Source organism: Sinocyclocheilus grahami, unplaced genomic scaffold, assembly GCF_001515645.1.
Source record: "Sinocyclocheilus grahami isolate Dianchi unplaced genomic scaffold, SAMN03320097.WGS_v1.1 scaffold216.1, whole genome shotgun sequence".
Lineage (NCBI taxonomy): Eukaryota > Metazoa > Chordata > Actinopteri > Cypriniformes > Cyprinidae > Sinocyclocheilus > Sinocyclocheilus grahami.
Genome location: NW_015505395.1, coordinates 1,060,946 through 1,081,386, shown reverse-complemented (window position 1 = coordinate 1,081,386; position 20,441 = coordinate 1,060,946). Strand labels below are relative to the sequence as shown.

General features: G+C 33.9%; 3 protein-coding genes across 3 annotated transcripts in view; all 3 read right to left on the bottom strand.

Annotated features, from left to right (window-relative positions):
* Positions 1-3,465, bottom strand: part of LOC107596275 (calcium and integrin-binding family member 3-like) — a 13,801-nt gene extending 10,336 nt beyond the window's left edge. Inside the window, exons 1-5 of the mRNA XM_016286971.1 lie at positions 3,396-3,465; positions 2,633-2,667; positions 2,395-2,506; positions 2,233-2,293; positions 1,111-1,176 (exon numbers count right to left, since the gene is read on the bottom strand). Of these exons, the coding sequence (XP_016142457.1) occupies positions 1,111-1,176; positions 2,233-2,293; positions 2,395-2,506; positions 2,633-2,667; positions 3,396-3,446 (325 nt within the window). The 5' untranslated portion in view covers positions 3,447-3,465. The remainder of the gene's footprint in view (positions 1-1,110; positions 1,177-2,232; positions 2,294-2,394; positions 2,507-2,632; positions 2,668-3,395) is intronic.
* A 3,077-nt stretch (positions 3,466-6,542) lies between these two features.
* admp (anti-dorsalizing morphogenic protein) lies at positions 6,543-10,283 on the bottom strand. Its single transcript, XM_016286988.1, has 5 exons — positions 9,939-10,283; positions 8,715-8,851; positions 8,504-8,626; positions 8,158-8,353; positions 6,543-7,063 (listed from the first exon to the last, which is right to left on the bottom strand). Exons 1-5 carry the CDS (start codon positions 10,216-10,218, stop codon positions 6,645-6,647), a joined length of 1,155 nt encoding a protein of 384 aa, XP_016142474.1. The 5' UTR covers positions 10,219-10,283; the 3' UTR covers positions 6,543-6,644.
* A 2,065-nt stretch (positions 10,284-12,348) lies between these two features.
* Positions 12,349-20,441, bottom strand: LOC107596274 (uncharacterized). Its single transcript, XM_016286970.1, has 10 exons — positions 20,223-20,441; positions 18,378-18,489; positions 17,228-17,323; positions 16,973-17,112; positions 15,913-16,192; positions 15,550-15,731; positions 15,192-15,371; positions 14,995-15,035; positions 14,078-14,173; positions 12,349-12,499 (listed from the first exon to the last, which is right to left on the bottom strand). Exons 2-10 carry the CDS (start codon positions 18,430-18,432, stop codon positions 12,349-12,351), a joined length of 1,221 nt encoding a protein of 406 aa, XP_016142456.1. The 5' UTR covers positions 18,433-18,489; positions 20,223-20,441.

Below are 20,441 nucleotides of genomic sequence, written 5' to 3'. Positions count from 1 at the left end.
TACACTCTAAAAAATGCTGGGTTGTTTCAACCCAACTTTGGGTCAAATATGGACTAACCCAACCGTTGGGTAAAATTTTTACATTCAATTTTTAACCTAAAAGTTGGGTTAGTCCATATTTGACCCAAAGTTGGGTTGAAACAACCCAGCATTTTTTAGAGTGTATTAAAGGGTTAGTTCACCCAAAAATGACATTTCTGTCATTAATTACTCACCCTCATGTCGTTCCAAACCCGTAAGACCTCCGTTCATCTTCAGAACACAAATTAAGATATTTTTGATGCATTCTGAGAGCTCTCTGACCCTCCCATAGACAGCAAGGGTACTACCAAGATCAATGTCCAGAAACGTAGCAAGGAGATCGGTAAAATAAACCATGTGACATCAGGGGGTCAACCGTTTCTGCGTTGTTTGTGCTTTGATCTGAACGGAAACAGCGTATCCGTGTGACGCAGCTGACACAGAACAACATACGCTGTTTGCGTTCAGTAGATATTCTCCAAAATGGCACTATGGTGGAGACAAATTGTTGAATACAGTCTTTATTTTTTTTCTTTTGCACACAAAAAGTATTCTCGTAGCTTCGTAATATTACAGTTGAATCCCTGATGTCACATGGTTTATTTTACCGATCTCCTTGCTACGTTTCTGGACTTTGATCATGGCAGTACCCTTGCCGTCAATGGGAGGGTCAGACTCAGAGAGCTGTCAGAATGCATCAAAAATATCTTAATTTGTGTTCCGAAGATGAACGGAGGTCTTACGGGTTTGGAACGACATGAGGGTGAGTAATTAATGACAGAAATGTCATTTTTGGGTGAACTAACCCTTTAATACACTCTAAAAAATGCTGGGTTGTTTCAACCCAACTTTGGGTCAAATATGGACTAACCCAACTTTTAGGTTAAAAATTGAATGTAAAAATTTTACCCAACGGTTGGGTTAGTCCATATTTGACCCAAAGTTGGGTTGAAACAACCCAGCATTTTTTAGAGTGTACTAATAATTTCCTGAAAAATATGTTCTTTGTGTTTTGATAATTAAATAAAATAATTAATAATAATAATAATAAATACCATTAATTAAAATGGTATGAAAATGGACTATTACCTCTTTTTCCTTTCCTGTTACTATTTCTGTGAGAAACCGCTGCAAACGATTCAGTTTGTGAGTGAACTGTCCGAATGAATCAACGGAACTGATTACATCAACAGAGTGATTCATTTGCGAATCTGGAACCATCGCAGGTTCTGATTCTAAACAGCTGACAGAAAACACAAATTACTCGTTTGAAGAAATATTGGGCTATCAGAATAAATTATTCTCAGGTTGGCATATGGTAATGTCCATCCTCATAATTATTGGTAAATCTTTTTGAATATCGTTTCATTAGTTCTGTATTTGCGTGTCTCAAATGCTTTAGGTTTTTTTCTCTTTGAGAATACAAACACTTCATTAAACTCTGGTCCTCTAGAGCAGTGAATCTCAACCTTTTGGCGTACCGGACCCCAGTCCAATTCAGAACCATCCTCAAGGACCCCCAGAACAAAATTGACTCGTATCATTTTTGTCTTTGTGAGGACCAAATGCAGTCAAGTATAATTCAAGTTAGTTGACTCGTCCAGTATTTGGCCATATCATCAGCTATATTGGATTTTTCTTTCATGGGAACATGTCATGTCAAAATATACAAAATTTATACAAAAATCATACTTTCAACAGAGTGATTCATTTGCGAATCTGGAACCATCGCAGGTTCTGATTCTAAACAGCTGACAGAAAACACAAATTACTCGTTTGAAGAAATATTGGGCTATCAGAATAAATTATTCTCAGGTTGGCATATGGTAATGTCCATCCTCATAATTATTGGTAAATCTTTTTGAATATCGTTTCATTAGTTCTGTATTTGCGTGTCTCAAATGCTTTAGGTTTTTTTCTCTTTGAGAATACAAACACTTCATTAAACTCTGGTCCTCTAGAGCAGTGAATCTCAACCTTTTGGCGTACCGGACCCCAGTCCAATTCAGAACCATCCTCAAGGACCCCCAGAACAAAATTGACTCGTATCATTTTTGTCTTTGTGAGGACCAAATGCAGTCAAGTATAATTCAAGTTAGTTGACTCGTCCAGTATTTGGCCATATCATCAGCTATATTGGATTTTTCTTTCATGGGAACATGTCATGTCAAAATATACAAAATTTATACAAAAATCATACTTTATACGGACCCCCTGGCCTTATGTCAAGGACCACGAGGGGTCCATGGACCCCTGGTTGAGAAACACTGCTCTAGAGGTAAAGGGATCTGATAACGCTTAACCTCACAAAGACTGCGATCAATTAGTAGCAGGTTCATAATTGATGAGGAACAGGAGTGAGCTGCGCCGTACCTTCAGCTCCGGCATGCTGCCGATCAGCTCGTAGGGCAAACGCACTTCCGGTTGGTTCGTGTAGTCCAGCGGCACGAGCTGCGGAGCCAGATCTCGGTATCGATGAAACAGTCTGAGAAAAGATGTCAAATATTCATTGATAACTCTTCTCAACTATTCAACTACTACCTAAGTCTATAATATGACATCTTTAGCAGTTACAGCTCAGATGCCTTTTTAATTTAAGTAGCTACCTCACCTCAGAATTTCTTTTCTGGTGAAATAAGTGCAGTCCTACAAAAGAAGAGAAGCAAAATGATTCATGCAATGATTCACTAAGCAGCATTTCAACTCAGTATTATTCTAAACACAGATATTTTTAAGATTCAAAGGTCACTTCATGCAAATGATTTATAATTATGTGAGGAAAAAATTATAATGAGGTGCAAAGCATGCATATATATTCATGAATAATGTAATTTTTAAATGTATTTTAAATGCAGGTGAGACTATTGTTCAAAAGTTTGGGGTTATGAAGTTTATATATATATATATATATATACATACAAATTAATACGTTTATTCTGCAAGAATTCATTAAATTGATCAAAAGTGTCAGGAAAGACATTTATAATGTTACAAAAGATTTCTATTTTCAATTTTCATCAAAGAATCTTGCAACAAATGTATCATGGTTTGCACAAACAAATATGAAGCAGCACAACTGTTTTCAACATTGAAAATAATCAGAAATGTTTCTTGAGCAGCAAATCAGCATATTAGAATGATTTCTGAAGGATCATGTGACACTGAAGACTGGAGGAATGATGCTGAAAATTCAGCTTTACATCACAGGAATAAATTAAGTTTTACACTATATTCAATTAGAAAATAGTTATATTAAATTGAAATAATATTTCACAATATTACTCTTTTTACTGTATTTTTGATCAAATAAATGCAGCCTTGGTGAGCAGAAGAGACTTTTGAACAGTAGTGTGCTATCAAAAATGATGCCTGACCTGATATGCGTCCAGTTGCTGGGATGTAAAGATGGTCTGTTTGTTCCCCATTCTTGCAGCTCCATGGCAAACTGGCTCTCGACTGCAGCCGAATGGCAGCAGATATTTCAGATATGAAATACTGGCACAAAGGCCCGCAGTGAGACATGGCAGATCAGGTGTCGGCCGCTGCGAGGCCTTTAGTTCTCTGATAATGGCAGCATTTCATCATTTAGCTGCTGTGAATGGCAGTCTCTCTTGGACGTGAATGTGTCCTGTCGGTCAGGGGAGAGCGGGGGAGATACCCGAGCGTCAGATTACTGACCCGTTCACATGCTGGGAACGCTGGAAATATGCTGCTATGGTGAAGTGATGTACAACAATATTCAATGTTCATTTTCACAGAATTATTGTGTGATAGAGAGTAGTTCAAGGGCACATGAACAGATTTCTACTGAACAACAGTGGACAACAAGACCTTGGAAGAACAAACCGACTCCTCCAAAAAATTATACATCACTTTCTTTCTGGTGGAAATGTCACTGCCTATTAAAAGAAAAACAAATATACTTGATAAAATAAAATTACACAAACAAACAAATGAATACATAATAATGTATCAAATAAAATGAGTACATTTGGAACAATCAAAATATTAAGGATTTATATGACAATTAAGCATTTTTTTCTGTCCCAAATTCTCATGATTAATTTTGTTTTATTTATATACTTTTATAGTTTATATTAATATTTAGAAATTGTAGTTTTAGTGTATTTTTTAAACTAAGGAAAAAGGAAGAAAAATGTATAAAATAAAAAAGACTTAAAAAGACATGATAAAGAGGCGTGTTTTATGTCCCAAATACTCTTACAACTTTTTGTGTTATTTGTATACCATTACAGTTTTCATTAATACTTTGAATTAGATTTTAGTTTTTAACTTTTAGTTTAGATTTTAGTCATTTTGTTTTTGTTTTTAATTTTTTTATATTTCGGAAAATGTTTGTTTTTATTTCACTTTTCGTAATTTAGTTCTTCACCTTACACTTATTTCAGTTACTTGCCAAGGCAACATTTTTACTTTTCTTTTTTTTTCATCATTTTCATCTAATTTTAATTTGAACTTTATATCAATTAACAAAATGTTTTGTTTTTAAATAGTTTAACAATAACACTGCGAATTACTGTAATGTTTATGAACAGTTCATATTTGACTTTTTCCCCCATTATTTCAATGATGACTCTTATTTCTTTCTTTTTGAGGAGCGAAATGTGACCCAGTCATGAGTTTTGTAAGAAACTCTCTCTTCATGCTGGTTTCAGTCATTTTAAAGCGTTTTGACTAGAGATCTCATGGAAAGCAGCCTGGAGTATTGTGTTCATATCGGCAAATGCATCTCAATTATGGTATTAAATATGCAAGCACTGGTGCATCAGCGCACTATTGTGAGTTGACTTGGTTGGCACAGAGGCTGAACGGTATCAGTTGATCTGGCAGCTGTTTACCTGCTGTTCTTTTACTTTCTCTCTGGGTAACAGCTCTCATCTCTACCTGTCAGCTGCTGTTTTTGTTGGCACTTTTCCATGAGCTCTGGGAAAACATGTCTGGACAGATTCAGAGCAGATGCTGCAGATCGGCCTAAAGTTACTACATGGTATATTCATGTTATATTTGTATTTCTTTGTTTTGGACCATTTTTTTCTGCTTTATCTGTCACCATCTGCAGCTCAATACTGTAAAAAATGACCGTGAATTTAGCGGTAAAAGAATGTAAAAATGCTACAGTAAAAACCTGTTAAATGGTTAACGGTAAATTCCCCTACTATATACAGTGAAAAACTGTATTGGACATTACATGTATTGGACATCAATTTTACGGTAGTATACCGTTTTTGGAAGTGAAAAAGACCGTATAATTTACAGTGAATAACCGTAAATGGACATTCCCAGAATTCCCTGCATTACATTTCAAATTTTATGTTTTTTTGTTGAAATAACTATGTTTCTTCTTAGTTTTGTATCAGTTTTGTATATTAGGGTTGTGTGTTACACCTAATGTTGAATGTTTATTGCATTATTTCAGGTTCATGTGTGTTACCGTGATGGTGTTTAGTGTTTGTGTGAATGACACTGTGCACCTTCTATATAAGTTATTATTTAAAAGCTGCTTGTGATGGGCTTTGGTTCATCATGTGACTTTCTCATCACCTCCTGCATTTGGTGGTTATCAGTGTATTACAAAGCTACAAAACAGATTTCAGTACTTCAATAGGTTGGTATATTAACATTATTTCAGTTAATGAAAATACGGTATTTAACTGTAAATTTAAGTTAAAACCGTAAAACATAAAACGTTGCTACCGTATTTTTTACGGTAAAATTCCGGCAACCCCAGCTGCTGTTTTTTTACCGGAAATTTTACGGAATTTTTTTTTACAGTGAATGGACTGATTAATGTGAGTTCAGCTGAATCATGAAGATACAGATACTGAGAGTCTCCAAAACCCTCTGTTTGTAGTGGAGGAGAAAGAGAGAAGGGGAAAAAATAAAAGATAATGGGGGGGTTTAAAAATGGGGAGAGGAAAAAGAAATGGGTATAAAAGAAAAGGGGAAGAATGTGGAAAAACAAGGGGGAAGGCAAAAAAGAAGAAAAGAATAAAGGGGAAAGAAAAAGGTGAATGACAAATGGAAAAGAGGAAAAGAAAAAGGCAAAAAGCAAGGGAGAAAGAAAACTGCGATAGAAGAAAAGAAACGAAAAAAGCAACAACAAAAAAAGAAAAAAGTGGGGAAAGAAAGATGGGGAAAAAGGAAAAGAAAAAAGTTTGCTATATATAAATTAACTGGCAACAAACAGAAATAAAAAACAACTTTAATCCATTATTTTTTAGATAGAAAAAAAGAAGGGGAAATGAGAAAATAAAAAGAGGAAAAGGAAAAAGCTGAAATGAAAATAGAAAGAGGGAAAGGAAAAAATTGGGGAAAGAAATTAAAAAAGGAAAAAGGATAGCATAAATATATAAATGATAGCAACAACAACAACAACAGAAATAAAAAGCAACTCTATCCATCATTTCTGTGTAAGAATTTATTTAGACTTTATAATAGTTCACAACATGCAATATACAAATGTACATCTTTTACAAGCGACCAACTCAAGCTCCTCCATATATTAAAATTTGATCTCTATTTACATATTTTACAGTTTCATCCAGTCCAGATTTCTGACAGAGAGGTCAGTGTGTGACCCGTCCAGAGATGAATGAGGTTGGTCAGTGACAGCCGCAGCTGCCGGCCACCATATCATCATACTGCTTCAGAACCACGTTCTCATCGTCGTCAAAGTACAGCAGGTTGATGCTGAAGAGCTTGTCAGGCACGCAGCAGGGCGTCTCGATGCCTTTGGTCAGTTTGAGGGCGTTGATGATGGACTGGACCGTGGCGTGGTTGGTGGGCCTCATGTTCTGACCCAGGGGAAACGGACAGGAGCCTTTGCAGTGGTAAGCGTTGTATCCGCGCGGAGACACGATCCACCCGGACCAGCCGATCTCCTCGAAGTCCACATAGAGCGGCAGACGCTGACACGGCATCTTCTCCCCGCTCTCATCATAGTCTATGGAGCGAGCGCTGCGACGGGCCGCAGCCGGGAGAGGGAGGCTGGGAAACGGGAGCCTGGGAGAATCATCTGAACCTGAAGACAAAAACAAATAGTTTATTTTGCCCCTAAATATGATCATCCTTGTGCAAGGCACCCTCAACTTAAAATGTGCAAGTCAGTTATGTATTTTCATGTAGAAAAGACCCTTTTTATAAGGTGAAAAATGAATATTTCTTTAAAACATATACTAGAATGATATATTTATAATGTGGAAAATATTGTTTCAAAAATATTTAGTGTTACTCTATTATCAAAATACTATTTTTTAAATATTTTGGATTAGTTCGAATTTTTTTTCAACTACATTTTAATTTGAAAGTTTTAGCAAATTAGTTGGTTTATTTGATTTTATACATTTTTTATAAATATATATTTTTAATTATTTTCATATAGTTGCATGCATGTTTTAAACATTTTAAGTTAAAGTAATTTTTTTAGGTTTTTAAGTTTTAATTTTAGTTAACTATTCTATTACGTTACTACATTTTTTCCCTTTAGTACTATATTAGATAAATTATATTATTTGTTTTATTTTATTTATTTAAGCACTTTTTATTTAAATAATAATTTTTTATTTACTATAACATTATTCTTTTTTATTTACTATAACACTATTTTATTATTTACTACATCACTAATTTTATTTATTTATTGTTTCATTTTTACACAGTTTTTTCTTTACTTTTCCCAAGTTTTTTTAATATTTTATTTGCTAAATTATTTCAAGCAACACATTTCTTTTTTTAAAGATTTTGAGTTAACTATAACAACCCTGTTTCTATTACGTTAGTACTGTTAGATGTATTATATTAAGTATTATTTTTTAAACAACTTTTTAAATAATTTAATTTTGTTCAGTTTTTTATTTATTTAGTATATTTTTATTATTCATACAACATTGTATTTTTTATTATTTACTATAACACTACATTTTTTTATTATGTACTTTAAAAAAAAAAGTTTTTAATTCAAACCTTTCCACAGATCTCCAAACTTCCTGGTTTAAGACAAGATGTATTCATGTGAATCCCTACAGCCTAAACTATCGCTCATTTGAGATTATTGTGGAGAAACATCTGAGAAGCAGCAGACTATCTCAGTCTATTTAAGAGACCGATATGTCATACCTTTAGGCGTGATCTCCAGAGAAGCCGCTCGTCTGCCGTCATCGGTGAAGAGGACCAGCATGGGCTGTTTGCTGTGATGGTGGTTACGACCCGATGCGAAATGCACAGTTTTCAGGTCCATCTGAAGACCTGCTAAAGTCCTGACTGAGACCAGGAGACCCAGATTACTGCCTTCGTCTGACATCCAGGAGCGAACCTTTGAGATATAAAACATTTATTATTGAGAAGAATTTGCACGAGGAACTCTTTGGGTGAGTTCTAAAACCTATCAGGCTCCCTTCTAAGGCAGCAAGTTTGGAAGACTCTAAGTGTGAAGACTCTAAGTGTGATTTTAGTTCATACTCACAGCTTGAGTGATGGTAAAAACCTCCCAGCCGCTGGAGTGGATGGGCACCAGTCTGGATGAGAGCAGCTTCTTCCCTTGTGAGACGTTCTTCTTGCTGCTATCGAGGACCTGATAGACACTGACCTGTACACACAAACATCACTGAAATGATTAACCTGGAGAACTTTCTTTTAGAAGTGCATCTTTTCTTTTGGGACTGTAAATACTGTACCTGACAGAAGTGATGTCTGTTGAACGTGAGCGATGCTTGTGGTCTGAGCTTGAACAGATGAAGCTCGGCCGTGAGGATCTTCTCACTCTTGGCCACCGTGGACATGTTGAAGAGGAACTCGATTTGGTCACTATGCACTAAAGAGAGAAGTCGTGATGAGAAATGGCACACAATCACACATACTTTATACATGTTTTACACCATCCCCCACCTCAATATTCAGATTAGCAGCTGAAGGATATGGGTCTTAATGAGCCATTCTCAAAACCTTACACTTAGTCTCGCAATCTTGAATATTTGAGTACATGCTTGACTAAAGTTAAGCTAAAAACTCAAATTTATATTTTTAATTATACATTCGTAGGGTCAAGCCATTTCATATTTCATAATTAAAATAAAAGTATTATCAAAACATTGAGTATTTAATGTTTTGATTTTTAGTTGACTGAATGTTTATCATATATATATATATTTTTAAATGCAATAGACTTCTGTTTGAAATTAATTTTGTAGACTAATATCTACTTTTGAGGAAACTGCAAAAACAAAATAAAATGTAATTAATATTATTAATAATTCAGATTTAGTCTCCCAATCTTTGAATATTTAGGTACATGCTCGCCTAAAGTTAAACACTAAAGCATACAACTAAACTTAAACTTTTAAGTAGGCCTATATACTCTTATGCAATTCCATATTTGAAAATTAAAATAAAATAAAGTATCAAAACATTGAGAATTTACTTGATTTTTTGTTGATTGATCTCATGATTAAAAAACAACAACTAAAGGCTTCTGGTTAAATTCGATTTTAATAGTCAAATAGTTCAATCTTGATAAAACTGCAAAAACTCAATTTAAAAAATTGACTAAACTGAAATATTTTAAAAATTAAACTTATGGCTAGCTGGCTAGTTGCCATTCCTCATTTTCATTTAGTTATACTAAAAAACGAAGAAGAAAAAAACTATACAGGCATTTTTTATAAAAAAAAAGAAAAGAAAAGACAAAAACACAAAACTACTAAAAATTGAATATTAAAATAAATGTAAAAATAAAACATTTTTAAAAAAGAGAGAATACATATCTTTTGTTTTGTACAATTAAACGTATGACAAAAAAAAAACTCGAAAGAAAACAAGTGCTTCCCAAAATGTTCCCATCTTAAGTGTGCGCTTTATGTTCACTGTCCCGCTTCAAATCAATAAAGAAATCAGAAGCTTACGTTTATCGAAGAAACCGCGGACGGTGTTTCCCTCCAGGAGCGTCGGGTCTTTGGTGACTCCGTCCACATCCGCGATGGTGTTATACAGGTCCAGCATGTACTGAGGAGGCTGCTTGTGTCCCCGGACCAGAGCAGCAGGAGGATCCTCCATCCCAAACACCTCCAACAGCCTCCTGATGGCCTCCGAGCGCACCTCTGCAGACTCGGTTTCCAGCTGATTCACAGACGGTCTGCAGACGGCGAGTCCCATCACGGAGATCCAGATCACTGCGGGCAACATGTTCACTGCTCCTCGAGAGATGCTCTTTGGTTGCTGGAGCTGGACTGAATGAGGCCAGACTGGCAGGGCTTTATATGATGTTGGCAAAGTCTTCGGTCAACAGCCGTAAAGAGCTGCTATTTAGTCGCAAATGTGAATCAGCAATCAGTGAATGTAAAGCAAATCTAATGGCGGTGTTAACAAGGTGCGAACTGGACTGGTGGTCCTGTGGGGAGACCCTGAGAGGAAATTAGTGTTTATCTACCGTGCTATGTTGTAAATACACCCTACATATATCGATTTAAGAAATAAAATAGTTACATTATAGTTAAGATGTTTAATTGTATTACATTTTGTCTGTTTAGGCGGCGCGAAGTGGATTTGGAGGGAAGTTTGCTCACCGCGGGCGGTTGACTTCCCTCAAAATGGATCCATTAATTGAGACAAAGGAGGATAATGTGATACAGGAACAATAATTATTTCGACAAACACCGTGAGAAGGTTCCAGCATGTGCCCTGTGTTTTCATGTTAATGGCAGACACACCTGCTCAAACAGTTGGATTTACAATCTCGCGCGGCTCGTATGATAATGGGAACATTTATTTGAAGAAATGGGCTCGAGTGTGATTCAATATATAGTTAATGTAAGTGCGAGGGACTTCGCTGGGTGGTTTAGACTGGTTTAATTTCTCATCTGTAATTGTTTGTTTTCATTAGGGGCAGTGTGATTTTTTTAAACACTAATGGATTGCATAAGCTTAATGGATGGCATGAGCTCTTGATATATTAATGCCGAAGGAGACTGTTGTTGCATGGCATCTTTGCAATCAGTTATATTTTAGTTTCAGAGTTGTTGACTTATCTGATTGATATCTTCCAAGCTTTAAAATCAAAGTAGGTGGCCCCAGTTGAAGCATCATTACGGTGCCTCTTATGCCCTTAAAGACTATATTAGGTGCAAATACTGTCTGCACTGTACTATCTATGTTTTGGATGTTGCAGTTTACTCATTTATATGTCACAAATCACAAACAGTTGCAACAAAGCATTAGAAATGTGCATTTGGACAGTGCAGGGACTATAAACATGACATTCAATTTGACTATCTATCTATCTATCTGAAAACTATCTATCCATCTATCTATCTGAAATCTATCTATCTATCTATCTATCTATCTATCTATCTATCTATCTATCTATCTTTAATGATAGATAGAAAAATGTTTAAAATGTTTAAACATGTTTAAAAACATACAAATCTTAATGCAACATTTTTTAGTTTATAAATGTATAATCTTAGAATTATTTATTTTGGATTACAAGTTTTGCACAAATTTTATAATTTTGTAAACAAAATGCATAGATTGTGAATTGCACATTTAATTTCTGAAAACTTGTTTTAGATTGTGAATTGTATGTAATATTTTCCAAAAATGTAAGAAATTAGCTTACATTATTACATTATTATCTTATTATCTTATAGTATCTCTTTAAATAGATGCAAATGTTAATGCACAAGTTTATATATTTCTAATGTTATAATTTTTTAATTGGGATTAAAACTTTTTGTATATAAACTTTATTGTAGGCTATACATGTTTATAATTCTTTGTATAAATTGTGAATTTTACATTTCATAGTTATAATTTCCAAATAAGGCCAGAAATTGTCTTACCCACATTTGACAAATTGGATTGCTTTTTTATTGGTTTGCAATAACTTTTAGTTGTCTCTCTGTAATGATCTTTTTGGGATTACAGTATTTCGTAGGCTCTTTTGCATATGCAACACCTCTTTGTCATTTGCATTTCTTGCAACACTTTAATTATTGGTTGATTTGTAACGTGATTTAAAACTGAGACATGATTTGCATGTGTAACTTTCTTTAGTTGCTCTGTGCAGATTGTCATGTAATCCAAAAATCGTGGACTGAAACTTACTGACATAGATTTTATTTACAAAATACTTTTTACATAATTTACATATATTACAGAAATATCGGAACAGCATCATTGCATCATGCCTTTAAATTGCCATCCATTAATGCACATCCCCAAACCTGACATTACAGTCGTGAAAATGATCCATGAGGGAAACTTCATCATGTTCTCATTGTAGTTTCTGAAGTCATCCAGTAGAGGACGCCGTGTTTAAGACTGGCATAGACAGGAAGTGATGGCCAGAACAGTGCGGATTTGGCCATGTTGACTGGGGAACGTGTGGCTCTCGTAGTCTTGAGGAACACAAGCATTGCCCTGTCCTTCAGCCCACAGCAGACATTCACCGAGATCAGACGAGCTCCTGCAGAAACACACAAGTGTGTTAGTCAACATCCAATAAAATGCACTCAAATCATCAATGGCAAAGGTTTAAAGGTGCACTAAATAACTTTTCAACTGTAAAAAAAAGTGTTAAAACCCTACAAATGAGCAATACTTTTAGAAAATCTGTTTAAAATGATGTTAAATGATATATAGTGTCATATAACATCAAATGCAGTTTTGGACATCTCACTAATGAAACTTAACTAGATCAGTTATTGTCAAAATTTACCAGCATGTTCACCATCCAAGTATCACACATTATAATGAGCCATAGCATTATTTCTCACTAAGCTTAGAACATTTTGTGTGTCTATTTTTACATTTGTTCATTAACATTTACAAAAGCTGTTTAAAATTGTTAATGTTAATAGAAAGCTCACTCAGTGAGTTTGAGTAAAACATTCATTTAGGACAGAAACAACATGATTCTACAAGTTACATATCGATAGATCCTATACATTTATACTTTTATATACTCTACAGGTCAAAAGTTTGGAATAATTTGGAATAAAAAGTTTGGAATAATTAAATTTTTTAAATGATTTTGTCTCTTCTGTTCACAAAGGCTGCATTTATTTAATCAAATACAGTAAATATTGTGAAAATTGTTACAATTTCAAAAACTGGTTTCTATTTGAATATTTAAAATGCAATTTACTGTAGATACTAGAATGATTTCTGAAGATCATGTGAAACTGAAGACTGGAGTAATGATGCTGAAAATTCAGCTGCGCATCACAGGAATAAATGTACAATATGTTACAATAGAATACAATTAAATTGTAATAATATTTCACAAAATTGCTGTTTTTACTGTATTTTTGACCAAATAAATGCAGCCTTTGTGAACATAAGAGACAAAAACATTAAAAATAAAAGTTAATTATTTCAAAATACGCAATATTTTACTTTATATTTTTTATTTACTTTATGTATACTCTTTATTTATATATTTATACTTTATTCATTGACTGATTTTATTTACAGTGTAACATCTTTATATCTAACTACTGTCAGACTGTTGAATTATTATTTTTACACTGTATTTCATTATGTAAATTGTCAAATTACTGTATAAGGTATACTGTATATCTAATTTATATATACTGTGTATATATATATATATATTATAACAACTTATAACATCCAAGTGAAAGATAAAACACCAAAATGTCAGGGAAAGAAAATAAAAAAACAGAATCACTGAGATGGAAAAAGCCCCCCCCCCCCTCCTAAAAATGACTTGTAAACTCAATCAGGTGTAGCCTCTCAATCACCTTCTCAATGGCACACAAAGCCATTTGACCTTCAACTGTGATCAGCTGTGCTCATTTTGATTAGCTCAGCATGAAAAGAGCTTTCCTGGAGCATCTCAGTCCTACAACTGAAGCAAACAATCAACTCTGGGTGGCAAGGCACTGTCAAAAGATCTCTGGGATAAAGTTGTGGACAGGCACATGTCAGGAGATGAGACAATAAGATTTCAAAGGCTTTATCAATGAAGCACAGTGAAGTCTGTTATTAAGAAATGGAAGGTATTTGGTGAAACACAGACCCTCCCTGGATCAGGACGTCGCTCCAAACTGGATGAGAGAGCCGGAGGAAACTGCTCAGAGAGGTGACCGAGAGACCTACAGCAACTCTGAAGCAGCTGCAGGAATTTATGACAAAGAGTGGTCATTGTGTACACGTGACAACAATATCACAAATCCTCCACAAATGTGGCTTGTATGGGAGGCTCGCAAGAAAAAAGCCACATGCAGTCATGACTGAGCTTCGCCGAAACACACCTTGAAGATTCTGAGGTAGATGAGACTAAAATTGAATTATTTGGCCTCAACACCAAACGATATGTCTGGTGGAAATCCACTACAGCTCAGCATCCAAATAACAGCATTGCTCCAGTAAAGCATGGAGGTGGTGATGTCCTGTTATGGGGTGTTTCTCTGCAGCAGGGACTGGAGCACTCGGCATGATAGAAGAAAAAATGGACCGGGCAAAATACCGTCAAATTCTTGAGGAAAATCTGCTGTCCTCTGCCAGAAAGTTGTCAATGGGAAGAAGGTTTACCTTCCAACATGAACATGACCCAAAGCACACAGCAGAACTGAGCACACAGTGATTGAAGGAGAAAAAGGTGAATGTCTTTGCATGGCTTGTCAGAGCCCAGACTTAAACCCCACTGAAAATCTGAGACTGTAGTCCACAAGCACTCAGCATTAAATTGAACTGAACTTGAGCAGTTCAGCAAAAGGTGGTTCAACAAAATACTGACACAACGGGGTGATTCCTTTTCCAACTCAGTGATTCTGTTTTTTAATTTTTTGACATGTTGGTGTTATACCTTTTATTTTTTTTTCATCATAACACCAAAAAACAACTACCCTGAAAATGTTTAAATATGCATTAGAAAACAATGGAAATCACATATAAAATTAACTGTTGTATTTCTGCTTTGGATTAAAAACTGACCGAAGTGTCAAAGCAAACAGCGATATATCATTCAGAATAAACTGTTAAAAATCTCTAAAACAAAATTAACCACAATTAGAAATTGGTTGAAAGCCTGGGAATTGTGCAAAAACAAAAACAGTTTATTTTCATTCACTCACAGTTGAAGCTCAATTTATGCAATTCATGCAATTGCAATTGTTTGTTGTTTTACTCACCCTCAGACTTTCTACTTGGACTCCGTCATCGTTGTACGTGATCTCGTAATGATACTCTACATACGGGATTCGGTAGCATCCCTCCATTAGTTTGCACTGGGCCACCGTTTGGATCAGCTCCACTTTGTTTGGAGTTTCAATGAGGGTGGAATCAAACTTAGTCGGTACACATGAAAATCCCTCTGTAGGCATTAAGAAAATTAAAAAAGTATCATAATGCATTTAATATTGCATAAATTTAGAGGCATATCAGTAATTATTTGCTACTTAAGCTACTAGTTTCTTTCCTGTAACCAACAGGATTGATCATTAGGGATATATTCTAGTGCACACTGATTATAGAGGGAATTTTACTCACCCTCAGACTTTCTACTTGGACTCCGTCATCGTTGTACGTGATCTCGTAATGATACTCTACATACGGGATTCGGTAGCATCCCTCCATTAGTTTGCACTGGGCCACCGTTTGGATCAGCTCCACTTTGTTTGGAGTTTCAATGAGGGTGGAATCAAACTTAGTCGGTACACATGAAAATCCCTCTGTAGGCATTAAGAAAATTAAATCATAATGCATTTAATATTGCATAAATTTAGAGGCATATCAGTAATTATTTGCTACTTAAGCTACTAGTTTCTTTCCTGTAACCAACAGGATTGATCATTAGGGATATATTCTAGTGCACACTGATTATAGAGGGAATTTTATTTCGTTTTCTCTTACCTGGTGCCCCTTTCGACCCGACACATTTGCCTGCATCTATGACGCTTTCGTACGGAGTCTCAGAGTGGTATGTTTTCAGAGATGGCGCTCGGACACACCGGCTCATTTTGGCTTCGCAGTGACAGTCCTCGATGATCTCGACCTCCCGTAGACCTTCATACAGCATCACGCGGTCCACACGCACCCCGGCCGGCTCGCAGGTGGAGCTCAGTCCACAGGACGGGGAACCGCTGATGGGCGCTGCAGCTCCAGAGGAGGAGGATGGATCCAGATGCCTCATCTACAGTGGTTATGGGGAAAAAAATATTAAGTTGGGCTTCTAAGGTGTATGAATAACCAATTGTTGTGGATACTTACATTAAAATGTAAAAGTTTGACTTAATAAAATTCTTTTTTTTCTTTTTTAAATATATAATGTATCATTTATATGTAAATATATAATGTATTATTATTAATTTATCTTTATTTAAATTATATACATATATATATATAAATATTAATAATTAAAAAACTACTAAAATTGTAATTATAAAAATATAATGCATATTTTATGCATTGACAATTAATCTATAACATTATTTTTAATATTATTTAATTAAATGAAAAATTATTAATGTAAAATCACTTCACTCTTAAAAAGTAGTTGCTTGCTCTCTACACTCAAAAAAGCATTAACTAAATGAATGGATGTGAATGTGAATATTTATATGTACTGGAGGAAAGTAAATATATATATACACACAATATACAATTTATACAATTATATACAATTTCCTATTGTAATTATATATTTCAAATATATAATATCTAACTATCCCTTTCTCTTTATTTTATATAAATATATAATGTATAATTTATACATAAGTATATAATTTATTAATATAATATTAAATAATTTATTATAATTACAACTATATAATTTATAATAATAGAAAATATTTAGATATAATAAATAATTTAAACATAGCTCAAAAAAAAATTTGTTAAAAATATTTTGCATGTTTGTTTTTATTTCGAGAAATGTCTCCATCTTGTGGTCAGCAGTAGAATTTTTTTTTACCTTTTTGTGTCGCAGGAAATCAAGCACTGAGGGATGTTTAGAGCTCATTAACCCCGCCTCCAATGACGTAGAACGCGCTGATTGGCCACAATGCGTTCTGCACACACCCACATCAGCATTCACAGGACTGCCAGAAATATCTGTTACATAAAAAGAAAAAAAATTAAGTGACTGATAGTCATTAAAACAAATGATTGCTCCAGACTACTGAAAATGTGTTTCTATTTGTATTTATATAAAAGAACTAAAGCAAACCTTTGCCAATGTAGATGATGTGGCTCTGGCGTCTGCAGCAGGCTCTCTCTGTGAACAGGTTTCTGGACTCTGTGTTTTTACCTAAAACAGCTGTGACTAAATGACACAAATATGCAAATAAAGTGATATTAGGTCAAAATTGAATTAAGACTGGGGCAAAGCATAATTTGCATCAATGAAATGCAATGAAATTGTTCTAATATAGAGATAAAGACTGCATGTGACCAGGGATATCATTAACAAAAGTTACTTGAGATACAATAAATGTCAACTGAAATAAAATTAAATATAAAGAACACTTATTGTTTTATGCTTATTTTATTTCAGCTAGTGGTCAAGGCAAGATTTCTAATTTTTTGTCTAGTTTAAGTACTAAAATAACTCAAATTAAAACAGAAATAAAAAATGAATAAAAACACGTAGTCTATTTAAAAAACAAACAAATTAAAAATGACAAATAACAACTAATTCAAAATATAATTTTAATTCAGTTTAATTACTAAAACTTAAAATGGAATAATAGAAATGACATAGACGTGTTTTTAAAAAATGAATAAAAATGACAAAAAACACAACAAAACTACTAAAACTTTGTCAAATTCAAATGAAAAATATAAAAATAAGAACTTATCCAAAATATTATTTTTATTTAGTTTAATCTGAAATAAAATGAATAAAAACTATACAGACATACAGTATAAAAACAAAAAAACAAATGACAAAAACACAACAAAACTTTAGTTAGGAAATATAAAAATAAACACTAATTCAAAACATTATTAAAGCTATAATAGCATGATTCCAAAATAAAATAAATAAATAAAAATAAATATTATCTGTCATAAATTACTGTGACAGTACCATGGTATCAGATGCCACATGAAACAGCATGACGGTGAATTATTACCATATTCATATACCATATTGTATCAAAAAGGTACTGCAAAAATGTCATACAGTACATACAGTATCTTATCAAATCGCCATAAATGTCATTTTAACTGTTTACATTTCAAAAGCGTCATATTTTATCAATCACATGACAGATTACATTCACATATATTACATTCAAAAACAGATTATACTGTAGTCACATGCTCTATTAAATCAAGATGATCTTGTATTACAACACATCTGATAAAACACTCACAGGTCTGATGGACGGCGCAGAGCAGAAGAAACACAAGCAGCGGCAGTAAATCCATAGTAATGTTCCTCACACACACTGTGCCTTAAGTCCTGCTCCTCTGGGATATTTATACCTGCATGGGTTAAGTGAGTGGGAGAGAACTGATCACATTTCCATGACTCTAATGCCTGCTGTTAGGAGGCCAGCAGATCAAAGAGCATCTCTTCCACACCTCTTCAGCTCTTCAGCTCTGTCGTGTGTGCTGTCAGACCCATCCTTTCACTAATTAAGTACTTAAGGGACTTTGAGCCACTAAGCGGCCCTCATTCAAAGGTATTAATCATCTTTTATCTCAGGGGGAAGGTGTTTAGCACCTCCACTTAAAACAAAACTGGCTAAAAGCAAGTAAACGGGCCCCTGCCCCCTGTCGAGAGGGCCTTTGTGTTTATTCTACAACAGGACAAATGGTGCGTGGGAGTCTGTTGAAAGTGTAAGACTGTCTTTTCCCTTTACTCTGAATATTTTCATGTTTATTAAAGATTAAAAGTTTATTAAAGCCCCAACTTTTATTGTAAGTTGTGGAAAACATCAGAAAATGGTCTTTTTGGTGTCTGTCTATCTGTGTAAATGGTTAGATCTACCTGTCTATCGATCTCAAATTAAAATATTTATTTTATATAAATACATAATGTATAATTTATAAATAAATATATAATATATATACATATATCATTATTTTCCTGTTGTAATTATATGTGACCCTGGAGCACAAAAGCAGTGTTAAGTCGCTGGGGGATATTTGTAGCAATAGCCAACAATACATTGTATGGGTCAAAATTATAGATTTTTCTTTTATGCCAAAAATCATTAGGATATTCATATTCATATATGTTCCTTGAAGATATTTTGTAAATTTCCTACTGTAAAAAATTCAAAACTTAAATTTTGATTAGTAATATGCATTGCTAAGAACTTCATTTGGACAACTTTAAAGATGATTTTCTCAATATTTAGATTTTTTTGCACCCTCAGATTCCAGATTTTCAAATAGTTGTATCTCGACCAAATATTGTCCCATCCTAACAAACCACACATCAATAGAAAGCTTATTTATTCAGCTTTAATGTGATGTATAAATCTCAATTTCGAAAAATTGACCTTTATGACTGGTTTTGTGCTCCAGGGTAACATATATTCAAATATATAATATCTAACTATCCCCTTCTCTTTATTTTATATAAATATACAATGTATAATTTATACATAAGTATATAATTTATTAATATAATATTAAATAATCTATTATAATTACAACTATATAATTTAAAATAATATAAAATATTTAGATATAATAAATAATTTAAATACAGCTCAAAAATTGTAAAAAAAAAAAAATCCACTTCCTCGAAAACATATCTCAATGTAAAAAGTAGTTTGCAGGAACTCCATTTTTAACCTTTCAATTATTTATTTGGGATGGTAAATTTTTGCAGGCTGTATACTTATTTATAGCATTGTGTATTTTTTGTGATTTGTCAGAAATTGTCTTAAATTTGTCAAAGTGTGCTAATGTTTAATTAGCTCTCTACAATTATTTATTTGGGATTGCAGTATTTTGTCAAGTATTTGCATATCTATCTATCTGTCTATCTATCTATCTATCTATCTATCTATCTATCTATCTATCTATCTATCTATCTATCTATCTATCTGCTATTAAAATGTTAATTGAACACATTATTAGAAAATATAAATCATCAAAAGTGTGAATCCATCAACTGCTCATTTTCCTGTGAAATTTTACTAACACACATTTCAATCTTAGCTCTATTGTATTATTATATTAGTTGATGTTGCATTTCCTACATTGTATGCCTCTATGTGTATTGGGTGTGTTTCTCCGCTCTGATGTTTCCTCCTCTTGAGCCGTTTTCACCTCAGTCATTATAATCACTAAATAGGTTACACCTCGCACTACAAAGACCAATGCCTGCAATACCGCCGCTGATTAACCTACTAATCTAGTCAAAGAATCTCCTAAATCACAACCAATCAGTCATGATTAGCTTTCCACTAGCATACTGT

Excerpts from the sequence above, each read along its gene's own strand:
- LOC107596274 (XM_016286970.1), bottom strand. The coding sequence starts at position 18,432 with ATGGATTTACTGCCGCTGCTTGTGTTTCTTCTGCTCTGCGCCGTCCAT. Across the intron at positions 17,113-17,227 it reads CATCATCTACATTGGCAAAG|ATATTTCTGGCAGTCCTGTG; the intron begins GTTTGCTTTAGT and ends TTTATGTAACAG. Across the intron at positions 16,193-16,972 it reads ATTTCCTGCGACACAAAAAG|ATGAGGCATCTGGATCCATC; the intron begins GTAAAAAAAAAT and ends TAACCACTGTAG.
- admp (XM_016286988.1), bottom strand. The coding sequence starts at position 10,218 with ATGTTGCCCGCAGTGATCTGGATCTCCGTGATGGGACTCGCCGTCTGC. Across the intron at positions 8,852-9,938 it reads CCGCGGTTTCTTCGATAAAC|TGCATAGTGACCAAATCGAG; the intron begins GTAAGCTTCTGA and ends TTCTCTCTTTAG. Across the intron at positions 8,354-8,503 it reads TTTTTACCATCACTCAAGCT|GTTCGCTCCTGGATGTCAGA; the intron begins GTGAGTATGAAC and ends TATATCTCAAAG.